Here is a 23,888-nt window from a genome sequence, read left to right as displayed (position 1 = left end):
GGGGAAGGGGAGGGACTGCTGGCCCGGAGCAGCAGGGAGGAGGAAGGCTCCTAACACAAGTCCTGCCTCCATTCTGTGCTGGTCGTCATCTCTGCCGGAGACGGACGCAGGGCCAGGCTGGGGGCAGAGGGTCCCAACCAGAAGGAGGGGCTTCATTTCTGGAGCAAATGACGAGAAGATTCCTCTTTGCATTCTGCTGCTTTGGGGAAGGTCTGCCGGCATGCAGCAGCACAGCGGTAAGGAAGGGGTCGGGTTTGTTGGCTCCACTGCCGCTGGATGTATGGGACAGATGGGTGGATGGGAAGGAGGTGGGCAGGGAAAGCCTCCCCAGGAGCTGGAAGATGGGACAGACCAACCCAACCCTGTGCTCTAAAGCAGCAGGGAAAGTGCTTAATTACCATGCCTTGAGCAATTTAGGAAGGAGAAAAGAAACTGAGCTGCACACGTGCAGTGATACTGTGCCACCGAGCAGAAGGACTGGTAGCATCTCTGGTCCTTAAAAGCATGCTGTAGTGGAGCACAACGTGCTGCTCAACACACTGCTCCCCACCGCCTTCACAGAGAAGGACCAGAGCAGCTTCACAGATAACCACAACAGCACAGAGGTAACATACCCCAAATTCTCATTCCCAGGGGAAAGGAAAGAAGGAAAGCCAGAGCCACCAGCAGTGATGGGAGATGGGAGCCAAGGCACGGACAGAGGGTGGGCATGGGCAGCAGTGCTGCACTTCTTCCTGGTAAGCAGAGCACAAATTCCCCCCAAACCTTCGTAATTTGGGGTGTGTGGGAAGCCTCAGGATGGGCTGATCCCACCCAACTGACGGCAGAAAAACAGGGGAAGGCTCAGAGGCAGCGAGTGCTTTGCCACAGGAGGACAGGCAGAGCAAAGAGCGAGGATGGGGCCGGCACTGAGCCTTCCATAGCTGGCAATGGTTAACCCCAGCCCTGGGCCGGGAGGCACCAACTGTCCTTTGTCCTTTGGGAAGGGAGCAGCCACTGAGACCCGCTCAGAAATGAATTCATCAGAGGGCAAAGCAAAGCTCTGATGTCACTTAGTTCTGTTGCTTTGGAAAAGCCAGTTTTGCACGGCGTCCAGTGAGATTCATCCCCAATACAGGAACTTAACTTGTCCCAAAGGCAGCACGTTACCTGGAAGGACGGAGCACATCCATCCCCCGCAGCACCTCACCTGTCCTGCTCTGACACAGGTCAATGTGTTCGTGATGGGAATGCTCAAAACCTTTGGCATTTTCTTCGTGGCATTCCAGGAGGAGGTGGGGGGCTCCTCAGAGCAGGTCAGCTGGATCGGCTCCATCATGTCCTCGCTGCGCTTCCTGGGAGGTGAGAGCTGCGCTGCAGGGGAGGGACCCGAGGGTGCTGCAGGTGCAGATCCCACACCTACAGCTGCTCCATACCACATCCATCAGCGCAGGCTGGGGCTGAGCTGCTGGAATGGAGCTCTGTGGAGAAGGACCTGGAGGTCCTGGTTGATCAATGGTTGGCCAACGGTTGGCCAACGGTTGGCCATGAGCCTGCAGTGTGCCCCTGTGGCCAAGGACAATGGTTCCCCGGGGTACACTGGCCAGCAGTGGGAGTGAGGTGCTTCTCCCCTGTGTTCTGCCCTGGAAAGGCTCCCATCTGGAACGCTGCCCCCATTGCTGGGCTCCCCATCTCAAAGGAACTGCTGCACAAAGCCCAGCGGTGAGCTGCAGAGATGGTGGGACTTGGAGCAACTCCTGATAGGGAAAGGCTGAGAGCCCTGGGGCTGCTCACCAGAAGAGAAGGCTGAGGGGGATCTGATCAATGCTGATCGGTATCCGAAGGGTGGGGGTCAGGAGGAGGGGGATCTGGGCTCTTTGGGCACCAAGCTCTGCCTCCTCTCCCTTGCAGCCCCACTGGTGGCCGTGGTCTGCAGGCGGATCGGTGAGCGGCCGACCTCCATCCTTGGGGCTGGGCTGGTCAGTGGGGGCTGCCTGCTCAGCACACAGGCCACCAGCGTGCCCTTCCTCTGCGTCTCCATGGGACTCCTGCTGGGTGAGTGGCAGCTCCCTTAAACCAGGCTGTGTCCCTGCTACCCCTGCCCCTTGCCCATCCCCAGCCCACCCCAATATGGGACCCCAATACAGACTCCCACCCCCACCCCAATAGGGGACCCTAATGTGAGACCCCAATACAGACCCCCCCACCCCAATATGAGACCCCAATATGGAACCCCCACCCCAATGAGATCACCTCAATATGGAACCCCAATATGAACCTCCAACCCCAATATGGGACCCCAATACGAACCCCTTTATATACAGCCCCTTTCTACAAGACACTGCCTGAAACCCCAAATGTTCACACTCAGGAGCACAAAATCCCACATCCAACACAAGCCAGACCAAACCAACCTTGCTTTCCACTCTGCATCCAACACGTGCTGTGATCCCTCCCCTATTTAATTCGTAGTACAACTGCACAACAGTACAAAAAACCCACACTGCACATGAAATCCCATTCTCAGCCAGCCAGAAGAACACCCTGCTCTCACCCCTACCATAGAGGGAATAAGCTCGGGATGGCCCAGCTTTGGCACTGACCCCTCATGTTTCCACCCAGGCATGGGGTTCTGCTGCCTATACCAGGCAGCAGCAGTGATGACGGCCAAGCGCTGCAGGACTCGGCTGGCTTTCTCCAATGCTGTTGCCCGCTCAGGGATGGGCCTGACCTTCCTGACTGCACCCTTCACACAGCTGCTCATTGACACCTATGGCTGGCAGGGTGAGCACAGCTCCTGCCCTATGCATGGCTCAGTGGGAGGGCAGGAGGAACGGCGTTGCCTCTCCGGGAGCACCCCTTTGGTGATGGGTTGGTGGTTGGACTAAATGCTCTTAGAGGTCTTTTCCAACTGTAGCTATTCTATGATGATTAAACGCTTAATAAGTCATTAAATACGTCGGAGTCAACGTAGAAAGCCTGACTTGTGCTACATCACCTTGAAAACCCAGCACTTCTAATGAATGAAAGCAAAGCAGAGCTCTGAACTTGTTGCATGTGTTATAGAGAAAGGGACTTCTGGTTATAAAGGCTCCTGCATGACACCCCCACCTCCTTGCTGTGGCTCTTTCTTCACGCCCACAACAAATCACACCCTCTCTTCCTGCTCCCCCCCTTCTCATAGCAAAATGCACTTTAAAAAGCACCTTTTGCCTCCCCTGCAGGCGCCCTCCTGATTTTCAGTGGCATCATGCTGAACCTCGTGCCTTCCAGCATGCTGCTGCGCCCCATCCGCACCCAGCTGCCTCCGTGCCCCCCAGCCAGCAACGAGGACAGGAGCTCTGTGCCCAAAGGAGAAGCAGGAGCCCTTGCAGGACACCTCGAGGAAGCCACGAATGGAGCAGCACGGCCATGCAGTGCTCGGGACCCTCCCAGCACAGAGCCACCTGCAGAGCCCTGCAGCAGTGATGCAGTAACAACAGCAGCAGCAGGGAAAGCCTCCACTGACAGCCGCTCCCCTGAAACCACCAATGAGGCCACGAGGAGCTGCAGATCCCCCCCGGTGCCCAAAGAGGAGAAGCCGCAGCCTCTCATTGACTTCTCCCCTCTGAAGGATCCCATCTTCTGCATTTTTACCTGGTCCTTCTTGTTCAGCCACCTGGCCTACTTCGTGCCCATCTTCCACCTGGTAGCCAGAGCCAGGACGTTGGGCATAAGCAGCATGGATGCCTCCTACCTCATCTCAGTGGCTGGTAGGCAAGAGAATCTTTTAAACACATTTATAATTGCAAAACAGGCAAGCAGTGCAACACAAATCTCGCCAAGAAACACTCCTGAGATGTGTTCTAAAATAAACCCTCACGGAAGAGCCTGAGCTCACAGCCCTTACCCCCTTCAGTATATATAGCATTGCTTTCTGCACACGTATGGAGCTGCTCTCAGATGGTGGGTGGTTCTCTCAGCCACCCCTTCTGCAGGGAATAAATGCAGGTTGAGGGCTGCTGGGTGTGAGCTCTGCCCTCCCAGCTGTCCCTGGGATTCAAAGACCTCCATCTGCCTCCAATCACAGATGGCGTTCAAAGACCTCCACAGTCTGACCACGGAGTGTGCAGAGAGGAATACAGCATTAGGAAAAAAACAGGGGGGGGGGGAAGAAAAGAAAGCCACCCCTCATTTACATCTGAGCATTTGGATTTGGCACGTTCACTTCTTGGGGGGGGGTAAGGAAAAGCTGCCCTCCACCCCCCCCCCAAGAAACAACGCTGTGTGAATACGACACAAACACTGCAGTCACATCGCGTTAAGAAAACGGCCCCAGCCTCAGCCATCATAAAATATTTTATTGTAGAAAAATAAATCTCCCTTCTACAGCGCTGTGCAACGTGTAGGAATGAGGTATGTGGCGGAGGAGCTGAGGAGGAGCCCACAGCAATTAATCTGACGCCCTTAATTAAGAGCGGGAGGGACGCAGCACGACGAGCTGACAGCTCCCCCTCCCCTGATCTTCATCTGACACAAACACATCCAGAAATGTGAAAATAAGCACCATAAGTTGGGATAAATACACATCTATCTACGTAAGGAACCCTTCCCTGAGGCTCAGTGTCCTCTCCCTGCAGGCATCACCGAGACGGGCAGCCAGCTGCTCTCAGGGTGGATTGCAGACCAGAACTGGACCAAGAAGTACCATTACCACGCAGCTTACCTGGTGCTCTGCGGTGTCACCAACCTGCTCTGCCCCCTGGCCACCACCTTCCCTCTGCTCATGGCCTACGCTGTGGCCTTCGCCATCTTCTGCGGTGGATTCCTGGCTCTGGTGCTCCCTGTGCTGGTGAGGATATTTCATTTTAAACGTATGTATGTACGTGTGGAACCAAATAGAAAGATATGGCATTTCTAAGAGCATTCCAAAATACGTAACAACCTTTTTGTAAGGCTGGAGAGCCCTGGCGTGCTCCTGTGGTCTGCAGTGAGAGGGGTCTGCCCCCAAACCCCTATGGCAGGGCTCCAGTCTGCCCAGCCCTGTCACTGGGATGCACCAGCAGCACTGGGAGCTTCTCGAATTGCCTTCCACGTCCTCCTTTCTAAAAGCTCATAGGAAGGAGAACGAATCCATTCATCGACTACCTGAGCTCGAATGCAAAGCCAAAGGGCTGTAAGCGTGGTCCCAACCCCTGGGCTGTCTGTAACACACACACAGATGCACTTTGCATGCTGTAATTTCGGTGCTGACCTTTGGGAGGTGAGCGGATTCCAGGCTGAGTCAGAGCCGGAGGTGCAAAGTCCTCCCCAAACCCCACAGCATCCGGAGATGAACCTCCCCACAAAAGGGCTTCTGTGCTTCCCATGAGCCCTACTGATACTTACCTGTATTTACACCAACAGGTAGACCTGGTGGGCGTGCAAAAACTCCACAGCTACTTGGGCTTTGCTTCTTTCTTTGCTGGGATAGCAGCTGTTGGAGGACCTCCTCTAGCAGGTAATGCAAACTTTACACACCTCACCATACCCACCACTGGCATCCAGTGGTAAAACCTCCTTCTGGATCACTCTCCTACCCATAGGCATCCATGGATGGCTTTTCTGTCCAAGGAGATAAAACACAAAGAACACACGTGAGAACATTGGCTTCGTGCACGGGAAATAGTTTTGCTCCTGAATATGCACAGTGTGACAGCTGAGTGGGAAAGGAACTCAGCATCCACAGCACAGCAGCACTGACCTCACTACCATTGGGTTTGGCCACTATCAGAGCACTGTTAATACCGAGCCAGAAACAGAGGGACTGAGGGAAGGGAGCCTCTGTGATACCACCTCCATGCTTCAGAGTTCTAGCAGCTCTGCCACGCTGCAGGCATGAGAAAGATTGATTTCCCTAATCAATATCTCTAGGTTGGCCAAGCTCTGGGTATGGATGCAATTTCAAGCAGCTAAAACGTTTCATTGACAGCGTGCTTTACACTGTCACAGTGATCCATAGCCCGTGCTGCAGAAGATCTCTTCTGCTGATACAAGATGTACGTCCAGCAGAAAGCAATACCTGCAAAACCATTGCAGTAAATTCTCCGACAGGATAACATACGGTGTGAAAAGAGCTAAATAAGTTGGCTCTCCTTCACCCATGCATCATGCAGTGGTTATGCTTCCCTCTGCTTCCCATCTATTTTCGCTAATTGGAAGCTTTCTGCTTCCTGACGATGCGGGGCTGGGTCTGGGGTTGAGAAAGCAAGCAGGTTTCCTGTGAGAAGCCCCGCACAGAGCTCAGCCTTCTTCATCCAGATGGGATAAATCAAGGCCCAGCAGAGCCAACAAGTCGCACTGATCCACCTCACTGCAAGCAGAGTGAGAGGGAAACGACTCACAGCTCCGTTTGTGGCACACCATAGTTTTCTGTTTGCTGTCGTTTTCCTGTGCTTTCTACTGCAGTGTTCCAACACTGCCCATATGAAACATGAAAGCCAATTGGGGCTACCTGCTAACTCCCTGCTTCCAACAGCAGCTGCTCCTTGCAAAACACACAACAGGGCTGAAGTGCTATGTAAGGTCTTGGGGGGTTCAGCGCATCCCACTGCTGCTGACCTCCCTGAAATGCTGGCCTCAGAAGCACAGCTTGCATTGTTTCTGCAGTGAAACCCACAACATGAGGGAGGCATGGGTTATAAATGCTTATTGTGCACAGTAGAGCAAAGCCTGATCACGGTGCGACGAAGAGGTGACTTACGTGCAAATCTGTTTAACTGGAAGCCCTTAAGCCAGGGCTGAGGCTCCTCACAGCTGAGTGCTGCTGCCCTCCTGAACAGCAGAACAAGGCAGAACAAACATCATTTTGGCAAGCTGCAAGAGAGCCAAGGAGAGGGAACATCCTATTTCCTAAGGAGGAGAAATCAGGAACAAACTGAAAAGGGGGAGGGGGGGAAAAGCCATCACCAACCAAACGATGTAATTCAAGATTACAAAGCCGATCCCAGCAGCCAGCACACGGCAACTCCAGCTCCAACAAATGTGGGAGGCAAAAGGGGGAGAGGAAGGAATCATCTGAAAGCAGCACTGGCACTCCAACTTAATGCTCTCACCTCCAGCATGGCTGCCTTTGTGGTAGGCATTGCTGTTAGGACACGTGCAGCAAACAAAACCCAGAGGTGCCAGGCCCCTCACAGAGCAGCTGTGCAATTCCAGCAGCCCAACCAGCTTGCAGAACCACTGCTCTGCTGTGTGTTGCAGGCACTCAGCTCCCTGCAGCAGGATTTGGCCCTTGTTGCTCAGGGAGAGGCACGCAGGCTCTGAAAGACGTGCTGTGCTCAGAGCATTGCTTGCATGGCAGTGGCAGCCAGGAGGGGACAGTGAGGCTTCAGCCCTAAGCAGAGCTTCTGTATAATAAAAAACAACCAGGAAAATCCTGCATTTAGAAAGATCACAAAGATATAAAAAAAGAATAATAAAAAGATTCAGAGCTGATCACGACTGGAATGCTCTGCTCTGGACAGTTGTACAGTTGTACAGTTGACTACATCAGCATCCCTGGTCTGCATCCCATAGATCTTCAAAGAGCTGAGGCTGACCCCACCTCTGAGGACAGCCCATCCTGCACAACACATGGGGAGCACATTGCCACATCCTCGCACTGTGCTTCCCTGGGCTCTGCCCTCTGGAAAGGCACTCCTGGGTTCAAGCAGTATCCCTGAGAAAAAGGAAAAACAACACAGCTGAGATCTGGCAAAGGCATGGGATAACTGAAACTGAAAGCTGGTGAGCCCACAGGGCAGCATGCAAGACTTCCTTCCTTCCCCCAAAGCCCTCCATGGCCCTGCAAATGCCAGCAAGGAAAGCACTGGCATCTGTCCCTTTTGGTCACCCAGCCCCACACTGAGCAGCACTGCTTCCTTCCCCACTACCCCATAGGTAATGCTGGGAACAAGGCTGTGCTGCTGCTGTTTCCTGGCCTATGTGGATCCCAAACTGCTGCTGTAAATGGTGTAAATCCGTGGATGTCATGGCAAGGAATTCTGCTCCACACGAGCAGCAGCTCTGAGCTCAGCTGGTCACTGTGCTGCCCACCCACCCCACACAGCCAGATTGGGAATATACTGCAGGATTTATGACAGGCAGCAGCAGCAGCTCCCATTGCTTTGCATATTTTAGATTGAAGCAGGATTTAAATGGAAGGCCCAGAGAAGTGGATGATGCACACCTAAATATGAAGGTCCAGAAACTAGATGTGACCAAACAAAACACATCAAGGCCGCTTTAAAAGGCGACCTTCCCCCCTGCAGATTCCTGAGTCCTTATGGAATTCGGGTTTTCCTTTTAAGTGCCAGCAAAGCTACTATTAAGCAAGTTTGCTCGCAGCCCCTCATCTGGGATCTCTCACTTTGGACAGGTTGCTGCACTGGGTCTGCTCACAAGGCAGCACGCCTGGGGGGATGCGGAGATTGCAGCGCAGATGTTGCAAAGCCAGACACGTGCAAAGCATCTCATTATCCAGCAGGACCTCACATCTGCTGCAGCAGCCACTTCTGGCCCTCGTGGTTAAAAAGGAAAAGGAAAAACGTCGGGGATTAAACGCAATCAAATTCAAATCCACATCCACTACCAGGGGCCGGCGATGCTGGCCCCAAGAACACCCTGCAGTTTGCACGCTGTTTGCCTGTTGCACTGATTGCCACGTGCCAGCTGCACAGCCACGGGCACACAAAGGGTTAAGGCAACCTACAGAAAATCTCTGAGGCGTTCTCAAACGAGAGCACACATCCCCTGCTTCCCACACACCTCCCCAAAGTGATTGTCAGCGAGAAAAACCCAACAGCCTCAATAACCATCTCCTCTCCTGCAGGGTGGCTGTATGACTACACGCAGACTTACGCCTGCTCGTTCCTCTTTGCTGGGGCCTGTGCTCTGCTCTCTCCTGTCTCCTTCTTCTTGGAGCCTCTGGCCCAGAGGTGGAAGCTGCAGAAAGCCAACGTTCCCATGCAGAGTGAAGCCATCCTGCAGGGCAGCTCGGGAAGGAGCAGCTTTGGTTGCAGCCACAGCCAGACGTCTGCCAGCACAGACCTGCAACGTTAAAGCAGGAATTGTTAGATGCTGCATGCACAGCTAGCACATCCAGACGTGTCATTAAAGCCACCAAAACGTGCAGTGTGAAGCGTTCTTTGGCAGGGTTGGAGATGTGGGCTACCCCTGAGCTCCTGCCCTACATCCCCACCCCGGCGCTGGGATCCATCAAGAGCTGAAGCACAGCAGGAGCTTTAGCTTATTAACTCAGATACAGCTAATTAGCAGCAGGGAAGGAGGCAGGAACAGAGATAGGTAGCAGAGATAAGGCTTGAACTTCCAACAGCCAGGCACTGCTCGAATGATCACAGCAGAGGGCTCAGAGCTGAACTCACTCTCCTTAAAGCCAGGACCACAGTAGGGCAGAATTACACCCACCCAACAGATCCTCTCCCCAGAGCAGCAGAGCCCACAGAGCCCCGGCCCCACAGGTTGGCCCCACACCGACCACTTCCATTTGGATGGATGAGGACTGTTGTTTCCCTGCAGGATCATTACTTCAAGCTGTAGGGCAGTGCCGAGCACAAATGAAGTGGTCCCTATGGCACAGAAAGCTGCAGAGTGTTTCAGTGTTGAGGAGGTGCAGGGAGGAACATTGGCTTGCAGGTAATGGGCCAAATTCAGTGGGCACACAGCTGAGTGATGCTAAGAAACCGTGCATGCTTAAGTGAGGGAAATAAGTGAGTTTTGAACTTGCAGTCAACAGGGAACATCAGTGGTACGAAATGCCTTCCTTTTCATTGACCTGCCCACCTCCTGCAGAAATCCACAGGCAGCACCTGCTTCAAACATTGTCCTTTGCACCTTTATAGCACGTGATCCACCTGTGCCAGCTCATCCTTGGGGCTGGGGGAGGATCTCCAGCGGGGCAGCTTCTGAGCAATGGGGCTGTGAGGCTGCAGCAGACCACCAATGAGGCACCAGGGGATGAAGAGGGGCGAGTGGGACCCGTGTGATTTGTTGTGAGGCAGCCCTGCAGCGAGCACCGGGCTGACAGCTGCAGCAGAGATGGAAGCTTTCATTTGCAAATTCAAGTCTTCACTTCTTGAAATATTCAAGCTCCTACTCGTGTTCCTGCTGAACAAATTAAGACTGCCACTTTTGCTGCTGCAATAGGAACTGCCCGGGCTGGACTGGCTTACACTCGGCTTCAGATTTTCCAAATCAAGAACTTCAAACAACAAACAAAGCCACAGCCCTCTCATTTTTCACCCCAAACACGTGTGCTGTGCTTCCTGCAACCCAGCACCGTGAGATGCAGCGAACAGAGCTGACCCACAGCCTCGGTCCACCGCACTGACCTCCCTGCCTGCTTTGTAGCACCCACCTCCTGCATGCTCTGACCTCTCCCAAGCAAACACTGCTGCATTTTCAGCTTTTTCCCCATTGAGAACCAACCTGCAGCAGGACAGGGTGGGTGCATCCCCATCCCATCCGCAGCAGCAGCCCCCGCCTCCTGGTTTTTGGGGAGCGTCCTCCCCCGTCCCCTCCCCGTGTGCTCTTTCCAACCCAAGAGCTTAAAAACTAAACCAAAAACCAACAACCTCCCTCTCGTTCTGCACCTCCAATGCACGTGCTGTGCTTCCCACTGCCCAGTGGTGCCAGACCCAACAATCAGAGCGACGTGGAGGCAGAGATGCTCCCCAACACAGTGACACACACCACTGCTTCCTTACCCTTATTTAGGAAAACTGAGGGTCTCTATCATGCCTGCACCCCCACCCCCTTCTGCAAACAGCTCTGGATTCCCCATTTCCCGCAGCACCCCAACCCACAGCCTGACACCAGCAGCCCAGAAATGACTTGGCATAGGCAGTGTACCTTTCTTGTGCCCCGATCGCCTCCTCGCATCCATCCAAAAAGGTCAGGAGCCCCACGCTGTCCTGACACACAGCTCTAAGACTTCCTCACTGCGGCTCAGGATCACCTCTGCAGATCCACTCCTCTCCACTCAGACCTCTCGCTGAGGAGGCAAGCACAGAACAGATGCTTTAGTTTTATCTCGCATGGCTGAGGAACAGAGCCATCCATTCATCCATTCACGCACAACGCACGCGTCAGAGCAACCACGGGAACATCTGCCCGGAGGAAGATTCTCTATCCCAATGAAGCCCTCTTACAAAGAGCTTCCTAAAGGCAGCCCTGCACAGTGGGCACTGCTGGGGCAAAGCAAGCGCCATAGAAATCAAGCTGCAAAATTCAGCCCAGAGCTGAGGAAGCAGGTGCTGAGGACCTTGGCAAAAGGTGCAGCGAAGGTCATCAGTGAAAATGGCTTCAGGGAGTGCAGGGGGAAACTGCTGCACTGCCATCACTCAGTGATCTGCTCCCGGGGAGCAGCAGCACCCACAGACCCCATCCTGCCCCGAGGGCTCTGCAGGAGCTGGGAGAAGAAAGCTGCTGGGATGCAGCTGCAACCGGGGATGGCATCAGAAAGCACTCTGCATGAATCCTTGGTGCACATGGGAATTGCTTTATGCAAGAATGGCTGGGGGCCATGGGCTCTTTCCATTCCCCCCCCCCTCAGCCCCCCACATGCTGTGATCCTCTGATATGCAACACCTCAAATGCTGCTGTTTCCAAAGAGCATCGTGCAACTCTCCCCCCAGATCCACATCCAACGCAGCCCACTTTCACAGCAAGAACAAACCAAGCCTCCCGCTGCTTCAATTCCTCTCTCATGCCTGGGAAAGCTGCCTGTAAGTTTAGGAGAGCTGCTTTCACTGAGGGCGATGGGAATTCATCAGCTGCCCTAATGGAAACCAAAGAGAAGAAGGAAAACAAGACACGTCTGATAAACTAAGTTCTAGCTTTGGGTAAGCTTACAGAGCCCAGCGCTCACTGAAAAGCCTCCCAGCCTGCAGTAACCTCAAAAACCAGGAACTCACATCCATGCCCACCAGCAATTGGGGAAGTAATTAATGGACCAAAGTCCCCACTCTGGAGAGATGCAGACTTTGCCTCCCGAGCTTCTGAGCTCCCTCCCCTGTCCATATCTCTCACGTGGGTGAGATGATAGGGCCGGGAGGTGCCCGCACACCCAGCACTCCGCAGGGACCCATCCTGAGCCCTCAGTCGAGCAGGGGAAGGAAACCCCAGAGGAGGAAGCAAAGGCCATGAGGAAGAGCAAAGGTATTTGTCACCAGCCCTGTGACAGCTGGGAACGTGTCTGCACTGCTTTTAGTGCCTTAGGGAGAGAGATAGGGAGCGGGGAGAGGAGCAGCACCAGGGATGAGCCCAAGTGCTACAGGCAGCGGCCACACACGGCAGTGGGGCAGCACAGCACAGCCACGGGATCAGCAGCTCCCTGCCTGTGCCCCAGGGCTCGTAGTTCTGCAGGCTCAGAACACAGCAGTGCCATGCAGGAGGAGCTGCTCCCCACCGTCCCCATTGCGCTGCAGGGAAAGGTGCCAGCACGGGGCAGGATGCATTGCTGACCGATCCTTCCCTGTGCCTGGGGACAGGAAATACTGGAGCCAGCTGAAAAGCTACGGGCTGATCTTCAGATCCGATTGCAGAGCGAGGTGTGAAGGTCAAGGCAGGGAAACGAGAGGACCAAATATCCATCACCCACAATTGACCTGGAGCTCAGCTCAGCACCCACACAGCCCTACTGCAATTCACGCCACGTCGGAGGAGGATTTGCAGAACAGGAGAGGGGTTTCTTCCACCTCACCCTGCACAGCCCCATCTCCCAGTCCCCAAAGCAGCTGTGGGTAAGCAGAGCCCTGCAGCCAACCCAGAGCCACAACGCTTCCCACTCCTTTCCCTTCTGCGAGGGCAGACCCGTGGTGAGAGCGTATCCTCAGAGAGCATTTGCCATTTCAGTGCAGAGCGAGCTCGTTATCAGCCCAGAGCAGGAGCTGGGCCATCTGATGTTTGAAAGTGATTAATTTGGCTGCGGCTGGGAAAAGCACAATTTGGGGGAGAGAGAGAGAGGTGTGAATGCACGGAGCTGCTGCCCGGTCTGATCCGCTCGCATGGCTCCCTGCTGCAGTGCACTTCATTCAGTGGTTCTCTTTACAAATCCACTTTCCCCTGATCGCCTGCCTGAAGTCTCATTAGCCAAATTAGCACGGTGCACACAGAGCAATTAACGAAAGCCGGGGTCCACCCGGCAGCTGCAGCATCCCCTCTACAAGCAACCAACGTCACATTGCAGAGCTGCCCCATAGAGCCTCCAAACACACAACGTGCAAAGCACCACAACCAGCAGCAGCAGCGCAGGCGGATGGGCACAGCCAGAGGTGTGCAACGCTTCGGGTCCCAGCACAACACAGCTCACAGCCCATCCGGATATGCAAACACACACGTGCTTCCAAAACATGAATTTCAATCACAAACACCAACTGCTGGAAGAAAACCTCAGCTCAGGACTCTCCCCACGTCAGCAAGGTCGGAAACCTCGTTGGTGATACCTAGAAGTGCTCCCATTGACAACAGATTCATTTAGGCGCTCGTGCTGGCAGCCCATAAGCACACACAGCTCTGCCTGAGCTGCGCCACGCTGCACCCCAATTACAGACAGCACCCCGGGTGAGTCAGCTCACAAAGTCAGAACATCAGCTCCGCTTTCCCACACCAAAAACCCACCCCGTGGGCACGGAAACCTCACAGCATCAAACAGGAGAGCCCCAAAGCAACCACGGGGCTCGTCCCCAAAACCCATTAGTACATGTGAGTAGGCACCCGAGGCTGGAGAAGCAAAAGAACAGCAGGCAAACAACAAAACCAGCTCTTTTTACATCACAGTTCAGTCCAAGCTCTCGACCCCCTTACCTGGTTTGGGGATTCGCACAGCTCTGTGCCCCGGGAACGGCATCCTTCTGCTGGGAGCCCCCGCAGCCCAGCAGCGCTCCTCTATGGCCCCAGGACAGCAGCAGGTTGGTTATCCACGGGAGGCGAAAGGATGTCAAAGCAATCAGGGCAAGCTTGCGTTTCAAGGCGTCTCCGTCTGCGCGTCACATCAGAGCTTTCCGAAGGCAGCGATGCAGCAGTGTCGGCTTCTTCTCCATCCCAGCTGATGGTCAAACCGTGCCCCGAAGTCTCCTGCGGCGAACGCAGAGCCCAGGCCAGGGGAAGGCACAACCACAGCAGCCAAACGCGGCGGGCCGCCTCCGTCCTCCTCTCACCATTGCACTGCACGGCGTGCTCGACCGCAAGCAAACGCGCAGCGGCACCTGGGACGCGATCAGGGCGCATGCACATCCGAGGCAGGTGGAATCGGCTCCGAAAACGGCACTGACACCAACACAAAGGTTTTAAATTACCAACACCGACTCGTCGTCCGTTCCGAGCTACACCCAGCACCACACAACTGCTGCAAAGGGACGGCTGCAAAGGCCCCGCAGGTGGAGGAGAGGCTCAACGTGTGGCAGGACAGGCTTTATTAACGGCATCTAAACACCATTTAACGCCTCACTTCTCTTTGCAGAGGTTTTACGTGCAAGATTTCAACGCGCTCTCAAGCTTATATATATTTTTTTTTCCTCCTCCTCTCTCTTCCAACTTAAAAAGAAAAAAAAAAATTAAAAATAAAAAGTAATGAAAATCAAAATGGAAAACTAAAAGCCCAAAACAAGCGAGGTGAACGAAACCGATCAGCACCGCAACATTCAGCAACTCCGGCTCTTCGAAGCCCCGGCCGTGGGCACCGTTCTGCTGCAGGGCGCCGCTCCCCTGCTTCTTGCATGCCAGCATCAGCACCGCTTCCTCGTACGGATGAGGAGTGAAGCAGCGAGCAAACCCCATTGCTGCCAACCAAAGGGTGATGCTGGGTCCTTCCGAGCAGGTAAAACACGCTGGTCAATGCAAAAGCTCCGTTCTCCCTGCTTCTTTGCACAAGAGCCGCGAGCGTCGGCTCAGCCACCGAGCAGCAGCAGCAGCAAAGAACCCCTCCGCTGCAAACAAAGGGGTCAAACGTTTGTTGTCAATTCACTCCCAGGCAGAAAAACCATTTTTTTTCCTCAAAAGAAACAATTTATTTAGAATGAAACAAAATCAGCTCAACTGTGAGCGCATGTTTGAGTGACAGCTAACGGGAAGCTGTGTGAGCCATAAAAAGGGTATTCCTTTACTTTTCCAGCAATCTTGTGTACACAGCACAAAGCAAAGAGGTCATTTTTTTTTTTCCACTTAAAACACGGCCATTGGCATCACAATAGCAGATACACAACTTTTTTTTTTTTTTAAAGCTGCCATTTTTAGTAAAATGCACAAATACTAAACAGATAAGCTTTCTTCCGTCAAGAGGCCCGTGTAAATTCCACACGAGCCACAGCTTCTCTTCCCAAAGGTCCATTAGAGCTCATTATCCCACGTGGTTGTCCTCTGCAGTCCGCCAGCTTTGCTTGCAGGAGGAAAGAAAATGTTATCCCATACAAATGCATACAACAGATTTCCCCCTCCTTACATCACACAGGACGACAAAGCCTTGCTGAATATTCTACCCAGACTTCAAAGAGCACCAACACCACCCAGGGGCATGAAGCCTTGAATGAAGTCACCTTCCATGTATAGATGCACAACGAGCAGCTCAGGGTTTGGTTTTGGACCGAGGTTAAACCAGGCTTACAGTATCAATGGTCACCCAACCGAATCCATTAACGGCTATCAGGATAAATCAGAAGGATCACCCGCGAGAAAAACCAACCCAAGTGCTGCCAATGGGGTTGGCTTTCCTCAAAGAACATCTCCTGAAGGCAACGTATCGACACAAGCGTGACAGGTAGCGCTCACAAGGCTCTCTCCTGCTCTCAGCTCTCCTGTGTCACTCTAAGGAGAGGGCAAAGCAAAGATGCACCCAGCAGGATTTAAAGCCGACGCTATTCAAGTCGTGTTTCTCACCCATCATTTGCACACAACCAGAACCGCAGGTGTGGATTTGGTTAACCATTCTCTGAACAATACGCCCTGCCTTCAGCCTAATAGTACAAAAACCATCCCAGCATTCAGGCTATAATTCATTGGAATACCTGTCCTTCAGCACAGTCTGCAGGAAGTCCATAGAAAATGGGCAGACAAGGGGGAAAGAACCCCAAAAACTCTGTGTTATGCATGGCAGCAATTTTCTCCACTCTTGTTTCTGTTCAACAGGCGTGCAAGAGGCTCCACAGGAGCACTGCCCTCACCACTGTTTACATAAAGCCCGGAACTAAGTATTTCCAAGCCATTTTCCCTGAGTCCTCAGAGTTTTTGAACCTGTCTTCACAATTTTCATTCACTCCTCCTCCACGTTAATACTTAAGGCCTTTCACCTCGGTTACCATCAGCTCGATGGCTCTGCAACAATGCAAGACACCCCAAGCCCTCCTCCGTGCCCTCCGCAGGGGCTGAGCAAGAGGTCACCAAATCATCCCAGTCCTTCGACATCCGTACACTTCAATGGAGAAGGTTCAGATTTGCCTGGCACGTAAATCCCTTCTCCCTCTGCAAGGCTTAAAAAGGATCCTCCAGGACTTGCAACCCAGAGCCCTCCACCCGCAGAGCTGATGGTAACAGGCAGCAGCAGACCGAGCACCAGGCTGGAGCAAACAAAGCCACTGGCCAGCAGCCAAGGAAGTTGCGTAAAGTTTCCAATTAAAAAAAAAACAAAAACTACTAAAAATCTTAAACAAAAGTATGAGTCATTTGAGGTTCTTTCCCCAAAGCATAAAGCACGGCTATACAAAACGATCCAGGAAAAGGACATCCTTTTTCCACAGCTAGCTCTTGAAATATAGGAACACTGGCTGCACACGATGTTAGAAGAAACACTGAGCTCCTGCTTGAGCAACGTAATGCCAAATATGATTAGGGAGCTGAAGTCTGCTACATCTGTTCTGCTCTAGACAGAAGTGGTATCACATACGGACTTCTACACGCGGTCAGCCCTGGCCAGGATGACTTTCAGAGGACAGTTACTCCAATGGTGCACGCTTTGGGGCCCAAGGGAAGGCACAGCCCACGCTGCGCCAGACTCGATGGCAGCACGCGACTAAGTGCCGGCAAAAAAAATGTTGCCAGTCAATTAGGTTTTGACATTAATTACCCTCAGAGGGTGTTAAAATCCTTGCTTACAAAACAGAGCAGCAACCACAAATAAACCAGATTTAAAGAAGCAGGTACTCCGTTCCGTAAGAAAGCAGAAAACCTGGGGTCAAACACAGCCTGCCCTGCTCCCTGCTGCCCTCCAGCACAGCGCAGCTTCGGCCCGTAGAAGTACAACCACTGCTATTCAACGAGGAGAAAGGGAAGTGCAGCCAGGATGCTCTTCCCAAAAGGCATCCCACGCTGCCTCAGCTGCTCGCCCACAGTTTGCTCTGCTGCGTGGACAAGCTGTGTTGACCCCAAGTTTTACAGGCTTTAAAACAACCACAGGTGTCTGCTGGGTGTCGGCATGAACAACCACCGTGCTCGGCAAGTGTCAGTGTTGGACACGATAACATCAGTGCTTCTGTGGGGTGTTGGGCAGATTGGAATTTTCCCAGCAGTTCAAGCTCCTTTCCCTTCAACCTCTGCTCCCCCAGTTCAGATTCATGGGAAAACTCACCCCAAATGCAAGGAGCACTGAAAGCAAACCAGCACAGCAGTGCTGATTCCACACCAACACGCAACAGACACCCGCGAGAATTAAAACAGACATTCCGTGCAGGAAGTGGTACAAATGCCATATCATCTCCTAACACATCGTTATCTGCATTACTGGTGTCATTCCGAGGAGTTCTCGTTGTTAATAGTAAGATGAACAGCTGGTTTCTGCCATCTATTACATTCACATTGAAGGACGAGAACCCAGGAAGCCCGGATTTCGCCCTCAAACACTTAAGAGCATTAAATGAGGCTTTTAGAAAGAAAAATGGCTCTAAAACCAAAGTTTGCCTTCAAGGTACGCTGCCACGTTCAAATTCTCAGCTCCCAGCAATGCTGGGGACACAACACTGCTCCTCCAGGTCAGAAATGGGAAATCCAACCCCAATGAAATCAGAGCACGCTCTGAAAGCTGCTCCATAAAGAGGCCCTACAGAAATGCACCTCTGTGACAGTGAATCTCGAGCACACACGTGACAACTGCTGGGTCCATACAATACATTCAACACATCTCCTCCTTCATATGTACTACTGGCAGCCCGGCCCCATGCTTGGAATCGGGTCTTTGTGCGGTGTAAGTTGATGGGGAGGTCAACCTGCACCACTCACCCACAGAACCCAATGGAGGACAACTGGGAGAAGCAGTGCTGTGTTTGCATTGCCTGTCTCTGAAAATGTGGCTAAGTGCAAGACTACATTCTGGTTTTAAGTGCAAGGTTACATTTTAGAGCCTGTAGATCAATACAGTCAGTCACCCTTCAGCTTAGAAGCCAGACACGGCATCCCTCCAACTGCTAACCAAAACAACGGGGATCTGGATGCCTTCCTCCCTCATCAGTGCTGCATGAGCAAGGTGTGACAGCTGGAGGAGAGTGCCCAACGAGGGGAAAATGAATGAGAAAATGAGCAAAGTTCTTTGGAAAATCAAGGCAAACTGTTTCCTCCTTCCTCGGCGCCCCGGAGTGCTTCTCCAAGGTGCTGAGAACACTTTACTCCAGATGCCTACAGAACGATAAACCTCATGTAATGCCCACTGTACTGTACCTGAAAAGTCCCTAGCAGACAGCAGTTCCTTGCTATTAACAAAGAGGTAATACGATGATGAGAACTTTTAGGTAATTAAATTATTAGAGAATTAAAACCATCTCTGGAAAGAAGCACACTTGCTCAGAGTTTGCACTGTGGAAGCAGACCCCACTGTACCTGCAACTCTTTGAAAAAGGCAGTAAAAACAAAAAACCACAATATATTCTTAAAGCACCTCCTTGTTTCTTGCATACCAGAGTAAGCACGAGACATTCATGGTTTGTAACAAAGTCCTCAGCTATTTACCAAACATTGTCACTGCTACAAACCCAAAGTGCATATATGGGATACAACAGAACAGAGAGAAATAGGAGAAATACACCTGTTTTTCTTAAAAAAAGAAAAAAGAAAACAACCAAAAAAAGCATACTTTCAGTGCATGCATCCTGTGGGGCCGGATGAATCAAACACCCAACAAAGGAACTCATGTTCTGCAGTGTACCCAAGAGCAGGTGCTGGTCACCTGAAGGACATCGACCTCGAGCCACGAGACTCAAAGGGAAACCCTTCAGGCTCCTGAGGAAAGGGATGCCGTGGGCCTGAGGCCATCACAGAACTCCCACGACCCAATAGAACAGCTGACACCAGTCTGCATCTAGCAGGGATGTGGTTTTCCATTCAAACTACTGAGTGCTTTAAATCTGGTCTTTTCGGTTCGGAACTCTATAGAGGATGAGCTATCCAACTTGCTTTAAAAAGACATGAAATGAAAAAAGGACGCGAATCAAAATGAGGAAGATGGGAGTTTGTTCTTCCCTCCCCCCCCCCGCCCCACCCCTTCCCCAGTCTTTTGTTGTGGTTTGTTTTTTTTCTTTTTCTCCTTTTTTTTCCTTTTTTTTTCCCATCAATCAAAGCAGGCCTGGCCTCCCCGCTATCCCCATGGATGAGGGATTCTCAAACATCCTACTCACGCTAATGGCTAACCAACCTTTCTGGCTTCTAACCTTATAGAAAAATGCAGTAACAGAAAAAAAAAAAAGAAAAAAAAAAACGGGCACAGAAAGTCAGCTACAAACAAAGATCTACTTTAAAATAATGACAGGGCTGGCTAAGGCTGTATCCCATAGCACCTGGCACACGCTGGAGGGGCTGTGTGGAGGAGTAGGCAGGGTTGGGTACAGAGCACACGAGGGCCTTAGGATGCCCCGCGGACGATGATCATGACCAGATAGTCGTCCTCTGATTTGGCCAGCGCCTTGGCCGTGGAGTCCAGGAACTGCTGGGAGAAGTCGCAGGGCGGAAAGGCGTGCAGGACCCCGCTGTTCTCCTTGTCTTTGTTGCCCCCCACAGGGAGGCTGATCACCCCAGCAGCCTGCTTTTGCTTTAGATAAGAAACCAGATTCCTGAGCGGCCTCTGGGTGGAGGTGGTGGCAGCCTCGCCAGCTCCGGCTGCGGAGCGGTTGTCTGATGTGCCAGGCACGGCCAAAAGGATGGCGTAGCCATTGGGACCCGCCACCTTGATGCGGCGGTTCACCTCATCCAGCTTGGGCTGGTCCAGACGAAGACGTTGGGTGATCTTGAGCTGAGCTACTTTCCCACCAGTCGCTCCCTCCACAAGGAGACTGCTGGCAACTCCGAGGTCCCCCTGAAGCAGATGCATATTGGACGGGAAATTGCTGTTCTTCAGCAGAAGCATCCCCTGCCACGCCAAGCACAGCTTGGGGGCTCCCCCAGCCTGCGACGCTCCGTCCTGCTGCTGTTTCTGAGGCGGAGGTTTGAGGCGGGAGCCTCCACCGCCTCCCTCTGCAGCACGTTCATCCTTTTTGGCCGGGCTTTTGCACTCCTGTGCAGTGGCTGCTGCAGAAGTGCGATGTTTCCGCTCCCTTTCAGCGGAATTCTTTCGGTCGCGCTTTTCGTTCTGACCCCTCTCCAAGCTGCCCCTCCGCGACTCCCGGATGGGAGAGGGCCGCTCCAAGAGGAGCAAGCGGGACGATGAGCGCTCCGGGTCACTGCTGTAACGCTCCCTCCCTCCGACGAGCTCGGGGCTGCGGTCTGGTGGTGTGGTCGTGGTCAAGCAGTGACGTTTCCGAGAGGAAGAGGAGCGCTCGCTGTCCGGAGAGCGGTCCAAGTGCCGGCCTCCGTCCTCGGCCAGCCTCCGTTTCCTAGGCTGATCCCTACTACTGCCCAACTCCCGCTCCCCTCGGTCCCGCTCCAAGGACCAACCATCCCGACGGCGTTCTAGGCTTTCCAGTGGGTCGTAGGCAGCTGCTCGGTTACTCCTGTCCCGTACAGGGGGTGGGGGTGGCACCCACTCTGTCTCGGGATAAAGGTCTCTGTCACGATCTCTATAGAGTAACGGTGGCGTCCTGTCCCTGGCCCCCCGCAGCGGATCGGGTGGGGCCCCCCGGTGAGCCCCAAAAGCAGCCGCCTCTGCCACGAGCTCGTAATGAGCAGGAGGTGGCAAAGGCAGGGGCTGCAGGTAGGGCTGCTGGTACCGATGCTCGGTATCCGCAAAGTCTACGCGGAGGCGGCGATCCGGCCCACCCAAGGGAAAGCCACGCATGTGGGTGCACGCCGCCTGCGCCGCGTCCAGGCTCTCGTACTGGATGTAGGCCCACGAATCACCCTTGCGGTAATCAATGGTACGAATGGTGCCAAAACGGTCAAACTCCCTGGCCAGGGCGGCAAGGGGCACCCAAGGCCCAAGGCCACCCACCCAGAGCCTGGTAGTTGGAGTGGCTTTACCATACCCGATCTTGATAGGGTTACGCAGGAGCACCTTTCCTGACATGGCCAGCTTGGCCCGGTGCGCCATGTCCAGATTTTCAAATTTAAGAAAACCATAAGTGCTGGTCTGCCCGCGCCCCGGCCTTTTGATGTCCACCTCAGTAATGACCCCAAAACGGTCAAAAGCTCGGCGTAAATCTGTCTCGCTCACGGTGATGTCCAGGTTGCCCAGGAACAACGTGCGGTTGGCTCTCTGGTCATCCTCAGGGCTGATCTCCTCCTCGCCGGCAGCTCCAGCACCCCCTCCACCTCCACGGAATCCCCCAGCCGCCGCCACGCTGGCCACCCGTTCCAGCCCGTAGGCCGGCCGCACTCGCGCTTCGTAAAAGCCCCCATAGTCCCTCTCCCTCTCCAGCTCCCTGGGCAGAGGGGGCGGAGGCGGCAAGCGGCCCAAGGCGAGCTGCTGCAGCCGGTAGTCCCGATAACCCAACGCCCCACCGCTGCCAGCGGGGGACAAAGCCCTCTGTGTCGCCCCGGCTGCAGGATGCCGTACAGCCGCCGCCGCCGCCGCCAGCCCCACGGCAGCCGTGCCATAGGGAGACTCCTTGTCCAGCAGCGCCGGCGAACGGCTGCTACGCCTCCGGCTGCTCCCTCCGCCGCTCCCCACGTAGACAGCCTCGATTTTCAGCGGGCGGTCGTACAGCACGAGGCGGCCGCGGGCGTGCTTGGCGGCGCGGGCATCCTCGGGCCGGCGGAAGTTGACGAAGGCCACGCGCTCATCAGCGGCGCCGGTGCCGGGCGGGAGGCGGCTGATTTTGACGCTCACGTCGCCGAAACGTTTGAACTCGTGGAACAGCCCGTCCTCCACCGCCTCGTCGCTCAACGCAGAGCCCAGCTCGCTGATCTTCAGCGTCTTGTACTCCCCGCCGCCGCCCGTCTCAGACGAGGAGGACGACTGGGCCGCAACCGCCGCTCGGGACTCACCCCCGCGGCTGCTGCTGCTCCGCGACGGCTCCGCGCTTTTACCGCCGTAGCTGTGCCGCCCGCCCCCGCCGCCCGTCGCCGCCGCCGCCGCCCCGCTCTCGTACTCCCGGCTGCCGGCGCGGGCGGCCTTGTCCGGGTGCGGGCCGCGCCGGCTGCTGCCGCTGTTGCTGTCGTTGGAAGCCGCCGCCGCCGCCGCTTTGCCGCCGTTGGAACCGCCGCCGCCGCCGGAACCGCTCGGCTTCTTGCTGCTCCGCTCGCCGCGCGCTGAGGAGGAGGAGGAGGCCGAGTCCTCGCCGCCCCCTCCGCCCCGCGACCGCTTGGCTTTGGCGGGGGAGCGCTCCTTGCCTTTCATGGCGGCGGCCGGCGGGGCCGCCTCCCGCCCGGCCCTGCGCCCCGGCGGCCTCACCGACGGACTGACCGCCGCGCTCACGCATCCGCCGCCATCTTGGAAGCCGCGGCGGTCGCCGGCCCCGCCCCTTCGGCGCCCATTGGCCGCCTGGCGCCTCACCCCCACCCTCTCGCTCCCGCCGGGCGGAAGACCCTCCCGGCCGCCCCCTCGATCCTCGCTCTCATTGGCTCAGGAAGATGTCCGTCTGCGGGCCGGCCTCGCGCGCCGGGAAGAGCCGCCCCCTATCCGCCCCGCCCCGCTATCTCATTGGATAGTTAGAAAGGGCGCCGCCTTCTGATTGGTCGCGTTCTCCTGTCACTAGGAGCGGCTCGGCGGTGAGGGACCTCCTTTCCTCATTGGCCATTGGGGGCTCCTTCCGATTGGCTTTCTCATCTGCCAGTTGTCTCGGCCCTGCCGCCCCGCCGCTCTCCATTGGTCCGCGGGTTCCCGTCGTCCCTCTCAAATTCTCGCGATCAGCACTTTACCCGCCCCCTTTCTCCATTGGCCACTGCTAACCCGGCCTGCGCTGCGCCGACTGGCCGAATCCACCGCCACTCCTGAAGAAGCGCGGGCTGCTGCCCACGCTCCGCTCTTCGTTTACCATTGGACGAGAAAATCTCTCCAGGCATCTGATTGGATGCGGCCAAGAGCTTGCGGATTGGCTAACGTGGTCGTCAGTCAGGAGCGCTCTGATCTCGATTGGTCACCTCGGGGAGGTGGGCGGTGTCCCCGCCGCTCCGCGCTACCCGCGGTGATGGGATCGCTCCCGCGGGGCGTCTGCAGCCAACGGAGGGAGAACCGAACCGCGTTTTTAATAGCGGCCCATTAGGGCCGTCACACCATCTCCATCTGACAGCGTCCGATCCACGCTGCTCTCCCGGGGCACAACGGGAGGGCAGAGCCCGGGCTCTTCTTTCCCCCCCTGGGAAAATCACTGCCCTGCCGTTGTATACCTCCCTTCCAGGACCTGCGCCGCTAAGGAAGGGTTCTGCACCCCGAGCCTCGGCAAGGAGACCCGACCCACGGCGTGCTTCGGGAGCGGAATATTGCAGAGTTAAACAGAAAGCAAACACACAGCATTTTGGCTTGGAACAGATACAGATAACCCCAACCCCTTCATCACCACCCCCCCCCCCCCTTTGTGATCCTATGATTCCATGATTCTCACGTT

General features: G+C 54.7%; 2 protein-coding genes and 2 long non-coding RNA genes across 8 annotated transcripts; 1 reads left to right on the top strand and 3 right to left on the bottom strand.

The window, feature by feature from the left end:
• Positions 1-11: 11 nt before the first annotated feature.
• Positions 12-9,111, top strand: SLC16A4 (solute carrier family 16 member 4). 3 transcript variants are annotated; one of them, XM_004934872.5, is made up of 9 exons: positions 12-236; positions 634-737; positions 1,209-1,341; positions 1,891-2,034; positions 2,602-2,763; positions 3,204-3,731; positions 4,599-4,810; positions 5,365-5,458; positions 8,810-9,111. In XM_004934872.5, exons 1-9 carry the CDS (start codon positions 221-223, stop codon positions 9,037-9,039), a joined length of 1,623 nt encoding a protein of 540 aa, XP_004934929.2. In that variant the 5' UTR covers positions 12-220; the 3' UTR covers positions 9,040-9,111. The 3 variants fall into 3 exon arrangements, with proteins under 3 accessions (XP_004934929.2, XP_040508847.1, XP_040508848.1); XM_040652913.2 differs by having other exon boundaries at positions 1,118-1,341; XM_040652914.2 differs by lacking the exon at positions 8,810-9,111 and adding an exon at positions 5,544-7,434 and having other exon boundaries at positions 1,118-1,341.
• Positions 4,302-7,231, bottom strand: LOC112530323. The gene is made up of 3 exons (XR_003071883.3): positions 6,701-7,231; positions 4,904-5,562; positions 4,302-4,807 (listed from the first exon to the last, which is right to left on the bottom strand). It is a non-coding gene; the product is annotated as an uncharacterized LOC112530323 (long non-coding RNA).
• On the bottom strand, positions 8,891-13,793 carry LOC121107613. 3 transcript variants are annotated; one of them, XR_005841883.1, is made up of 4 exons: positions 11,913-13,793; positions 11,675-11,776; positions 10,849-10,990; positions 8,891-9,027 (listed from the first exon to the last, which is right to left on the bottom strand). It is a non-coding gene; the product is annotated as an uncharacterized LOC121107613 (long non-coding RNA). The 3 variants fall into 3 exon arrangements; XR_005841884.1 differs by lacking the exon at positions 11,913-13,793 and having other exon boundaries at positions 11,587-11,902; XR_005841882.1 differs by lacking the exon at positions 11,913-13,793 and having other exon boundaries at positions 11,675-11,902.
• A 1,187-nt stretch (positions 13,794-14,980) lies between these two features.
• On the bottom strand, positions 14,981-22,801 carry RBM15 (RNA binding motif protein 15). The gene has a single exon (XM_015299147.4). The coding sequence runs from the start codon at positions 22,679-22,681 to the stop codon at positions 19,814-19,816; it is 2,868 nt and encodes a 955-aa protein (XP_015154633.2). The 5' UTR covers positions 22,682-22,801; the 3' UTR covers positions 14,981-19,813.
• Between the last annotated feature and the right edge of the window lie 1,087 nt (positions 22,802-23,888).

Source organism: Gallus gallus, chromosome 26, assembly GCF_016699485.2.
Source record: "Gallus gallus isolate bGalGal1 chromosome 26, bGalGal1.mat.broiler.GRCg7b, whole genome shotgun sequence".
NCBI lineage: Eukaryota > Metazoa > Chordata > Aves > Galliformes > Phasianidae > Gallus > Gallus gallus.
The sequence above is the reverse complement of the archived record's forward strand: the minus strand, read 5'-3'. Positions and strand labels throughout refer to the sequence as shown.

What these genes read in the sequence shown, in the direction of transcription:
- SLC16A4 (XM_040652913.2), top strand. Translation starts at nt 679, where the DNA reads ATGGGAGCCAAGGCACGGACAGAGGGTGGGCATGGGCAGCAGTGCTGC. An exon ending in CTCTGGTGCTCCCTGTGCTG is followed by an intron (nt 4,811 to 5,364) that starts GTGAGGATATTT and finishes TTACACCAACAG; the next exon opens with GTAGACCTGGTGGGCGTGCA. An exon ending in TGGAGGACCTCCTCTAGCAG is followed by an intron (nt 5,459 to 8,809) that starts GTAATGCAAACT and finishes CCTCTCCTGCAG; the next exon opens with GGTGGCTGTATGACTACACG.
- RBM15 (XM_015299147.4), bottom strand. Translation starts at nt 22,681, where the DNA reads ATGAAAGGCAAGGAGCGCTCCCCCGCCAAAGCCAAGCGGTCGCGGGGC.